Here is a 12,005-nt window from a genome sequence, read left to right as displayed (position 1 = left end):
TTCGTTGTTTTTTGATTAATGAAAGCGCAACCTTGTCATAATGTCAGCTGTCACCGGCAGACCATAAATTCACAACAGAGTGTTTATACCACGCTATCAACAAATGAGCTGGAACTGGTTGAAACGAGCGAATTTTATGTACAAGCTCAAGGTATTCCCTAATCCAACGGTTCTGAAACTTTTTTGATAGCGTAACCCTTTTAAGAAGTGATATTAGGTTAGAAGCTAACCTAACCTAATCTAACCTCCGCTGGCGTAGGACGGGAGTGTGGAGCCGACTCTATACGAACCTCCTAAGTCTCGTCTAACGGGGCTCCGGGAGAGGATGGGAACCTTCCCGGCTTAGCCAGTCCCGGCGCCGAGGGGAACGCTTCAGTTTGCCGAAGCGTTCCCTAACTTTAGTTGAAGTCCGGTCCCTTCTGAAGTAGACCGACCGGTCGTGGAGGGAGTCCTGTGTTTGTTAGATCTGGGACATCCCTCCTTTATACGGCTGAAGACGAACCGCAGGTGGTTTTAGTGAGTAAGAGTCTCACATACCCCCGGGGTGATCCAGCTAACTGAGACATCCCCAACCCGGGGCACCCATGATAGGTTTCCCCTGCGCATCAAAATAAATAAAAAAAAGAAGCTAACCTAACCTAACCCAGGAGGCTAACCTAACCTAACCTAACCCAGTTTTACTAACTGTATACTTCCTAGGTACTCCTCCTATCTTCTTCTGATTAATTTCGTTGCGGGTCCCAAGACAGCTTTAGCATGTCCCTCGGGCTCCCTGAGATCATATCAAAGGGTTTTCGTGGTTGGATACCGCTGTCGATCCTGGCGACACAGGAGATACAGTGGTGGAAATGTGTGGTGGGCCAAAGCCAGTTTTATAAAATAACCTAACCCAGGAGCGGTCTGTGCGCCGTGCCGCTGCTGAGTACGAAACGTCCTTTTTGACAAAATGGTTTTTGTCGCGTAATTTAAAAACCATAAATACATTTCATATAAGCTATGGGCAAATTAAAGTGTATGCTTGAACCAATTTATGTACAAATTTTGGAAGCTATAAATCCTCTGTTGGCAAAATAGGAATCCCTTTTTTACAGTTTCTTTGATCTCAGTCTTTTTGATTGATTATTCTGTGTTATAAAAGTTGACCAACCGTGTTATGCTATGGGTAATTCAAAGACAAAGACATGATGAATACTGATAATGAACTTTAATTTCTTAGCTTTAGTAACTGCTGAGAAAAATCGATATCGCTACAGCCAAATTATCAAGGCTTCACCTTAAGGGGGCGACTAACCCTAAAGTCTCGATTTTATAATTCATTTTTATACTTAAAAATAAGCCTCGCTTTGTTTCATTTTCTAAATAAGATTTCCGAGAATTCGATCTGAACAAAAACACGATATCTTAAACTTTTCTCGATAGAAAAAAATCGCAAAGATGCATCTAATTTTCACGAATTTTTCATTTATTACCATAACCGTGCATTGAACTAAGTTAATATTTTAACACATTGTATAAAATTCTATCATTGAGAGATTTTTAAAACTTGTATATTTATCGAGTTATTGAGAATAAATTATAAACAAAAATCTTTTTGAAAAAAAGCTTTTATTTAAATACTTAGTCTAAAATAAAAGAAAATAAATTTCTCCTTAAAAATTTGGCGATGAATCCGCGTCGTGCTTTTTCACCTGGCATATTAAAGACGGGCGTAAGTGTGAAGAGAAAAGGACGATGTTTGATTTTTTGAGTTAGTCCTCTTAAAATATAATTTTGAAATTAACTTACTTTTGACTTTGTAGTAGTATATTCATATTATTAACTTTATTCAAGTAATTGTCATCGTGATTATATTGGAACTACTAACACCATCTGTTGAAGATCAATAATAAAATCAAAATCTCACCGAACCACAATCCGTGTTGCAGTGTTGCCACAACTCACCACATTTATATGCACATTTTAAACACAATTACCACACTCATAAGCCCAATTAAATATTGATTTGTTAAGCGACCCGACCCTAAATAGTTGGGAATTGTATCGACCGGAAAAGTGTAGGTGGCAGGCGAACAAAGCCAAAGAATGTCACCGGCATACGCTCACTAAAACACAAAAATCGACCTTAAATCTATAGTAATAAAGTTTCCATTATCTTATCGTGGTGTCCAGCCGTACCTCAAGATTTCAACCATCGATTAGTATCACTAAGCGATAATTTAAAGCTATAAGGAACAAATATAAAAGAATAAACTTGTAAAGCCAAGTGACAATGTGGCATCACAATAGACGCGATAACATCTTTCGAAGAAAGGATGTTTAGGGTGCTCGCTTATTTTTATTTGTAGGGTTATTTTAGGAGTTTGATAAAAGGAATCATAATATTAATATAAACGCTTATCAAAAACGTTAGAAGTTGATTAACGTGATTTTTGGGTGCGGAAGAAATGTGAAAGGACTGAATAAACTAATATTTCTAAAAATCAATGCTAAGAATTAGGTAAAAAAAATTAAAGCGCTGAATTACGTAATTTTTTGTACAATTTATATTGGGTAATCATCATTTTGTAAGAAATTTGACTTTTTATTCTAATATACTCAAGAAACAAAAATTCAAAGTTGAAATTAGATTAACTATAGTAAGTTTATAACTAATAAAGTCTGTGGAAGTTTTTCGACCACATAATCTTATATATTTAAAGGAGCAATTCTTGTATATAAATATATACTTAATTGGAATCTCGGAATCGGCTCCAACGATTTTCATGAAATTTAGTATATAGGGGTTTCGGAGGCGATAAATCGATCTAGCTAGGAATCATTTTCAGAAAATGTCTTTTTATTCGTGTTTTATCGATAATCGATAAACTGAAAAATATGACTCTTCCTGACATCTATTGGCAAATAATAATACTATTTTAAGAGCAATTAATTGTTTTAACGACCAGCAGATGGCGTTATTAAGTAACACGAAGTCAATGAGTGTTTGCTATACCGAGCAAAGCTCGGTCATCCAGGTACTATTATGTTATATGACATACTGTTCTCAGTCTAAAACTCATTTCTCAGTCCATCTTTAGACTGATCTTCTCAATTTTAGATCTCGAGTTTCTAATATTGGTAGAGTCAACTCTATCGTTAAATGGGTAAGGTTGGAACACAGCACTTTTATTTCAATCGTTTTCACTGCGTATTGAGACAGTCCTCGTCGGTTTATTTTATGACAGAAGCACTTCGACCGCTTTACGAGCATCCCTTTTGTGACATTTCGTTAGAACACATTCGGAACTCCCTTAAAAGTGATGACGGCGAAACTATAGGGAACGGCCGTGTCAAACTTGCCTATTTCAAGGGTCAAATAATATTGTTATTATCTAGGAGCTTTCTTAAAAACTATAGCTAAGCTCCTTTGAGCTCCATGGTGGTACTTTACTCTATGTAGAAAAAAGAACTTGTTACACCTAAATATAAACAAATTAAGTGAGGTTTAATAATACAATACATATTTTTAAGTTACATATAAAACAATAATACATAAATACTGTATATTTCTTATATATATAAAATTCTCGTGTCACAATGTTAGTTATCGTACTCCTCCGAAACGGCTTTACTCGTTTTTACCAAATTTTATATGCATATTCAGTAGGTCTGAGAATCGGCTACCGGCTACTTTTTATATTGATAAGTGCATTTGTTGAATAAATAATAATAGTAAATTATTACAAATCGAGACTGACGGCGACCATTGTTTCTGCAACGGGATAGCGATGGACGTTGCCATGGTACCATACTTATTTAGTCACTTAAAAAAATGGGCGAAATACCTTATATGGCAAAACAACATTTATCGGGACAGCTAGTAATAATCTAAATTTCAAAATGACCTCTAACTATAATTTTGGTAATTCAAAAGAAACAATAGACAAAAGAATGACATAACTTAAGCAATCTAATCGTAATATTGTTTCGTTTACGCTTCGCCTATCATTGTTGGACATTTGAAGTTTCATTAGAGATAACCGATTCAAAAAAACTGTGTGAAATTCTTCCTTCTTCTTAGCCCATATTTGGAAGAGACTTCCAAATATGGGCTAGAGTAAATTAAAGACAATCAGATAATTTTATCCGAACGCCACATAGAATATGATTTTGTATGTTAGTAATTGCTGCACTCAAAAAAATTTAAAGGCTTTCGAAATATGATAAATGTTAATATTATGGACCTCATCTCAAAACCTTCACTTAGTAAGTAACTATTTATTAATGTTTGCCATTACAAAGTTACTCCGTATTAATTCATTAATTAATTTGTCTATAATTGCGACCTTAAGTAGAGATGATAGAGTTACAAGCAAAGAGTTAAATGACTCTTTATTATCTGTAGCTAAATAGGTAGCTAATTTATTACATACTAGCGATCTTAACATGAAAATTATAGTTTCGTATATCATAGGAAATAATCATAACTTTTGAGCTGTTAAGAGCAGTTATCGATGCGATGCCGCAGGCTCTTGCACTTTTTCTGCCCACGCGCGGCTCTCGTGTTCTCACGTAGGAATTTACACGTGCTTATGACTCTATATTATACTGAGTGTAACAGAACAATGTGATGGTATTTTAGGTTAAGTATAAGTCCCTGTATAGAGTTCACTGGGAAAGTAGCAGCGATGAAAGAGAAATATTTTTTAACTTTTGTGCTCTCTCAGCGCTGCTACTTTAACAGAAAACTCTACTTAAGAAACTCATACACACCCTAAGGGTCAATTCAGACCGCAACGTGACGCGTAGATGCATTTCTAAATTTGTACCGATTTGACAGATTTGCAAGACGTCTCACGCAATTTTAATCTGTCAATTCAGTACAAATTTAGAAATGCATCTACGCGTCGCGTTGCGGCCTGAAATGATCCTAAGGTATTATTATTTAGTTTTGCTACACTGTGTATATCTTGTATTATCTATGCTTGTGACTATAATCAGCCGCGAGTCGCCCTCTGCTCCGCTCGACGCCGGCGTGGGCGGACCGGCCGCGCTGCAGATACATAAAACCTTTTTATTCCATTGTCACTTACGATGCGACGCTGCTGAGAAAAATAAATTTTACGCCTTATCTAAATGTCAAATCGTTCGCTTTCGATCGAATCAGTTTCCGAATAGTTTTAATAAATCTCCTTTTACTGCGTAGAGGCGGCGGGCGATATCTGGACACGTTATGGGTTCACGCTGCGACTTATCGTGTTCGGGGTCGCGGCAACAATAGTTTTAATTGAACGAACGTCAATAAATTTGTCGTTGTCCACTCCGGTGGTCCCCAGACCGCGGCGCTTTGACGCATCCCCGAGGAACCGCCCGTTTGTTTTTATCGAGCGCTACCTTGTCGTCGTCATAATAAATCTCCCGAAGGGTTGATACATTGTAATCCTTTACGCTTAAACCTTTATCGTTTAATTTTGGAAATTTTATAGCTACTTGTTTCGAAAATGAATTGTTTTTAGGGACAATAAATTGTGTTGTTTAATTTAAACGAGGATTTACAGAGGAAAAGAAAATTAAGTTGAGACTTACAAGCAACCCATCCTTGGTGACTTGGCGCTTGCGACGATTTATCCCAAACATTTTGATCATTTTCATAGAGACCTAAGGTTTGATTCAGACCGCAACGCGACGCGTAGATGCGTTTTTAAATTTATATGGATTTGACAGATTCGCAAGACGTCTCAACTCTCACGCAATTGAAATCTGTCAAATCCATACAAATTTATGCCGCGCCTCCCCTCGCCTCGTCACTTTGCGGTCTGAATTGACTCTAAGGGTTGATTCAGACCGCAACGCGACGCGTAGATGCGTTTTTAAATTTATATGGATTTGACAGATTCGCAAGTCGTCTCAACTCTCACGCAATTGAAATCTGTCAAATCCATACAAATTTATGCCGCGCCTCCCCTCGCCTCGTCACTTTGCGGTCTGAATTGACTCTAAGGGTTTATTCAGACCGCAACGCGACGCGTAGATGCATTTATTAACTTATATGGATTTGACAGATTCGCAAGACGTCTCGCGCAATTGAAATCTGTCAAATCCATACAAATTTATGCCGCGCCTCGCCTCGCCTCGCCTCTCCTAACGCTACATTTTCTCCCACGCAAGAAAATTTTACAATGTCTTATTTAAATAAAATCGTATAGGAATTAAAAAAAATGAGAGGTTCTTCCTCGCTTATCATCAGTGGCGTCATATTTTTCCACGTGGTGTCCGTTCTATTGAGATTGACTTTCCCACGGCGCGCGGCGTCGCCCACGGCCGACGGACACGCGGCGCCTTCTCCGAACACATTTCGAGTAAGCAGTGGAATTTTGTAACCGTAATTTAGCTATGACAAAGGGAAGCATTTTTTACAAAGGCTTTATGTCAACCGAAATGGACTATTTTGGATGCGCGTAGGTTAGTTATTTCCGTATATTTGAAAGCATTTTATGTAATTGTGTCATGTGAGTCTGTTAGAATTCCAATACTATTTAGAAATCTACTACTGCATACGTAGTTAACGTACTTCTAATATATAACATTTTCGTGTCACGTGGTGCGTGGTTGAACTCCTCTAAAACGGTTCGACCGATTTTCGTGAATCTTAGCGAGCATATCGGTTAGGGCTGAGAATCTGACAACATCTACTTTTTATATTGATAAGTGCATATTTTGTTGAATAAATAATAGTAAATTATTACAATTTGAGACTGACGACGACTATTGTTTGTGCGACGGAATAGCGATGGACGTTGCCATGGTGACATACCTATTTAATTTTAGTCACTTCAATAAAATAATAGGGGCGAAAATCGAAATATTTTATACGGCAAAACAACATTTGCCGGGACAGCTAGTATACATAATATACTATCATTATCAAGACCATAACACAATTAGTCACAAACGGAAAACTTAAAACCATTGCTCTTATATTAAAACGTAAATTAAACTAAAAGATTTAACCGTCAGATACCGTATTAAGTAAACCGCGGCCATTAAAGAAGTAAACAAGTGTACCATATCCGTATGTTGGTTTATGTGGATGGGTTTATAAGTACAGGACAGATTTGGTTCCATCAATTCACACCTGATAATCATCAGACACCGGCATCACAAGGACCGGTCCTGCGCCGGAAAAGGAATAATTAACTTTATTTACAAGTCACCAAAGGATAGAAAACGCTTTTATTGTGCAATTAATACTAATTTCACTGTGTTAGTGGTATTAGTATACCTCTGGGAGTTCTACGTTTTTATTAACGATATATGTGCCTTCAAGAACATATTATGCCTTTTTGAACAAAGCCTCTTAACTGACATCCAAAAAGGATAAGGTTATATTATGTTAGTCTGTTTATAATATATTTTTAAGTTTCCATAGTTGAAAATTTGTAGGATATGAATATGATGATATTATAGACGTTAGTAGAATGTTTTGGACAGTTATTTTCGGAATTTTAAACGTCCAATGTTATATGACCCCTAAATATTATATTTTATACTCCTAAATTCTTTGAACGTCAAAAATATGTCAGACCTGTCAATAACTGATAAATAAAAGACAAAAGCTGTCATTCAAAAGGCCTTCGTTTTTTGTTTACATTCCTTTTGATGATTATGGAATATTTTAACCAGAATTTAGTCTGACCTTATTTGAATGAAATTATGTTTATATTTAACTACTTAATAACGTAGACCGTATAAATTTGAATTTGAATTAGATCAGAATCAATCAGAATTCTCATAACGCAGTCCTAAGATACCAGAAAGCTAGACATAATAGAATTTATTTGAATGTTAAATCTTACTAAGTTCTGAACCGATTTTATGTAGTTTTACACATATAGAGTAGACCACGACGCGCTATAAGCTCCTTTTTTTTGCGGAATAGTGTACTGTTTCCGCGGAATTCCCTATACGCGAGAGGAGCTGCGCGAACGTTTTGAGTTATTAAGAGCAAAAACTCTTTAAGATTGGGTTGCACCAGAGGCGTGGCTAAAGTTAAAGTTGTGGTCAAAGTTATGGTACTAGTTAAGGCTAATTTAACTTTAACCTTAACTTTGACCACAGAATTTGACTGAAGACGTTGCTGGTCCGAAAAGGCTTTACATGAACGTGGGCGGAGGCGCTGCTGGTAAAGGAAAACTGTCAAAAATGGCGTTTTTGTATGATGACAGCGCCAGTTCCTTTTCGCCACGTGCATTTAAAGCCTTGTGGAGCTCTATGGTTATGGTTAAATATGGCGTCTTGATGGCGTCCATTTTTAACTTTAACCAAAGATTTGACATTTTGCATTGTAGTTAAAGTTAAAGTTATAGTTAAAGTAAGTTGGTGCAACCCACCCTAAGCGATACTTTCGGCAAAAACAATTTAAATATTTTAATATTTTGCTTTAATACAAATTATGGCCAAGAGCCTGCGACACTCAGACTTTAGGTATTTTATAAGATAATTATCTGCAAGTTTTTCTGTATACGATCTCCGATTTTCGAATAGCATTGTTTTCCTATAATAGCAATCGGTAACACCAACCAGTGCAAACGGATTTAACGAAACATACTTTTCAGGGAGCATCTTTTTTCATGTCTTCTTTAAGGAATGCTCGGGACTGTATAGAGCGGTTTTTTTTTTAATATTATGACATTTCAACGAGTAAACTGTTTTCAGAAAAAAGCCACCCTTTTAATATAATAATGAACAATTCACATATTATGTACTATTTATAATATATACGTGTAAAACCTTAAAATATACAAAAAGGGATAGAAAAATATCAACACGAATTTAGAAAAACAAGACACCCTTATAATAAGGCTATAAACAAATTACCTTTTATGATAGACTTAACACGTCGCACTCGGGCCGCCGTCGCGGGCACAGGGTTTATAAGCAGCTTCGGCGATGTTGACAATCGGCGCCCGAACAGAATACCCACCCAGCCCCTGTTTACCGAACAAATTTTCCTCCACGGCCCACCTTCGAATATCACATACCCCGCACTCGAATTTTCATCTATTATCCTATAATTCAAACCACGCGCATCCTCGATGTCACCTTTCAAAACTTTCCGAACGAACACTTTGAAATACGTCTTTTTTGCGCGCGCGTTTTTTCCATTTTCGACACTCGAAATTTTCCCGGTGAAAATAAACTCGGAATTAAAAATAACACGGCGCAGAGTGCGAGGGCTGTCAAAAATTGTGCTATTGTAAAAGCAAGCGGGCGAGTTATCAATTTTGACTATGGAGCTTCTCTTTTTCACTTTTCCCTTAATCGCTGTTTCTGCGTCGACGGCGATTCGGACGGATACGGCGACGAGGATGAGGATGTATTTTTGTATGTTCATTGTATTTGTTTCGTTGTCATGTTAGCGGGATCCGAGATCGTGCGTTGTCATGTTGTAGGTTCGCAGTGCGCGCGCGCTGTTGGCCGCTTCGATCGTAACTAAGGTTTATCTGGCCGGCGCAGGCCGAGCCTGTTTTGTTATGTTAATCCGTAAGCTCCTCGCAGCCCTTGTAAACAAAAAACATAGTAGTCTTAAGTCTATAGACAATTTGTAATACGATCCCTGTCTCATTGGAATTAATTTGATACGCTTCTCCTGAACAGTGCATTAATTAAGAAGTAACATTTTGCTTCGGATATTTAGTATTTACTCTGCATAAAAGCAAGTTGTAGTGTTTTTTTTTTTTTTTATGAAATAAGGGGGCAAACGAGCAAACGGGTCACCTGATGGAAAGCAACTTCCGTCGCCCACGGACACTCGCAGCATCAGAAGAGCTGCATGTGCGTTGCCGGCCTTTTAAGAGGGAATAGGGTAATAGGGGAGGGTAGGGAAGGGAACGGAATCGGGGAGGGTAGGAAAGGGAATAGGGTAGGGGATTGGGCCTCCGGTAAACTCACTCACTCGGCGAAACACAGCGCAAGCGCTGTTTCACGCCGGTTTTCTGTGAGAACGTGGTACTTATCCGGTCGAGCCGGCCCATTCGTGTCGAAGCATGGCTCTCCCACGTATAACTATATAAATATATATGATCATAATTTTGTATCCAACCATAATTTTGTATAATTTTTACTCTTATCTTAGTACATTTGGATAGTTCCAAAGCAGATATTGAAATTATTAACGCAATTATCTAATTGAATTTTCATTATCAGAACAATTTTTCCTTGACTGGCGCGATGCCTATGGTCTGTGAAAGTAATCTAATTACTTTTGGATTTTACGCTAAATTCTAAGGAATTAATAGCAATTTTATATTGATTATTCTTGTGCTGCAATGATAATATTACAACCATTATGGAACCAACCAACTTTTATCTTGTTTTAAAGGAGGTATACATGATAATTTAGAGATAACGAAGTATTGCTCCGACCCCTATCATAAATATCCCTCAAAAATACAACGTACAACAATCATAAGTAAGATTAGTAAATCCGAATCTTTAGACAAGAAACTTTAATTGGTATCCTACAGTCACGTACACAATACTTTATGTACGAACGCTGGCATGGCCACATATCGTTCTTATTACTATGGGAATAAGATTCTAAAAGGGCACAACAATAAGTGTTGGTATGTCGGGGAGCCCAAAATGCTATTCATATACTTGAGCGTCGCGACTCGCGATCGTGAAGGCTTTTTTTACCGACTTCCAAAAAGGAGGAGGTTATACGTTCGGCTGTATGTATCTCTTTTTTTTTTTTTTGTATGTTCAACGATAACTCAGCCGTTTGTGATCCGATTTTCAAAATTCTTTTTGTGTTCTATAGGGTTTAACTCGAATTTGGTACCATGTTCACAAAAGTGGTGATCTGATGATGGGATCCTATAGGAATCCAGGGGACTCCTTGAAATTTGTATCGAAACATATAGTGATTTAAATTTTTTCTGAAGCATTCGAGGTAAATTTTACCAAAAAGTAAGATTTTGTACCAGGTTATACCCTGGATCCGAAGGCACCCAACAGAACTTTTGAATCTTTATAGATACAGGTTCGGGGATTTCGGCGTTGTTTAAACAACTGAAAGCATAAGCCAACACATCAATTTATTTGATCATCATCATCAAAATCATAATTATGCCATGGGTCATCACATTATGGCCCAATTATTGATGCTTTTCGTGATATTTTGCTTCGAAGCAGATGTTTTTGATGATTATTTCACTGTTTGTGGACCGATTTTCAAAATTATTGTGTTGTTGTATAGGGTATAATCTTGATTTTGTATAATAATTACGAAAGTGGTGAGCTGATGATGGGGTCTATGAGCAATCGAGGGAAATCCTTGAAATTTGTCAAAAGACTCATAGTGGTTAAAATGTTGTTTCTAGTAACTTAAATATATGTTACGAATAAGAGAAAGTTCATACGAAGGTGTCTCTTGGTCCAAAGGCACTGAACAGAACTCCTGAACCTTTGAAGATAAAAGTTTTTAAATTGCAGCATCGCTTAGATAACTGCAAGCATTTACCACAATTTCGCTTACAGTAACATAATGTGAATAGTTAACATTCGTAGTGGTATATAGCATTATCTTGTAGATAACTAAAACTAAAACCGACTTCAAATAATGAAGACTGTAGTATGTACAGAAATAGTTGAGATTTAGACGAATTCTGAAAAAGGCACTATTATAGAGTAAGAGTTATATTTTAATATTTTTAGTTCATATTATTATTGTTTTTACCTTGGAAGTCGGTTTTAATTTTTTGTTAAAAATAATTATTATTTTAGTAGTGAAATTAGAGGTTACATACATTTTAGACATAAAGAAATTAACATACTTTTTAAATTTCTAATGGCGACATTTTTTTTATATAAAAAAATATACTTACTTAGTAGGATATAAAAATATGAAGCATTATTTTTATAATGTTTAAATATCTCTACCGACTTACTTTCCAACTTTTTTATGTAAGAGCTTCTCTGAACTACATTAAAAAACTCATATCTTAATCTGATAATCATTTTCA

At 36.6% G+C, this 12,005-nt stretch overlaps 1 protein-coding gene across 2 annotated transcripts in view; it reads right to left on the bottom strand.

The window, feature by feature from the left end:
- Nucleotides 1–12,005, bottom strand: part of LOC121730252 (agrin-like) — a 228,620-nt gene that overhangs the window by 121,761 nt on the left and 94,854 nt on the right. Inside the window, exon 1 of one of the 2 annotated variants that reach the window (XM_042119223.1) lies at nt 8,857–9,387. The exons of the other annotated variant lie outside the window; for it this stretch is intronic. Within the exon in view, the coding sequence (XP_041975157.1) occupies nt 8,857–9,373 (517 nt within the window). The 5' untranslated portion in view covers nt 9,374–9,387. Of the gene's footprint in view, nt 1–8,856; nt 9,388–12,005 lie in introns of those variants that run through there. 2 annotated transcript variants of the gene reach the window in all.

The sequence above is a fragment of the Aricia agestis genome, chromosome 9, assembly GCF_905147365.1.
Source record: "Aricia agestis chromosome 9, ilAriAges1.1, whole genome shotgun sequence".
Lineage (NCBI taxonomy): Eukaryota > Metazoa > Arthropoda > Insecta > Lepidoptera > Lycaenidae > Aricia > Aricia agestis.
This window is presented reverse-complemented; position numbering and strand designations above follow the sequence as displayed.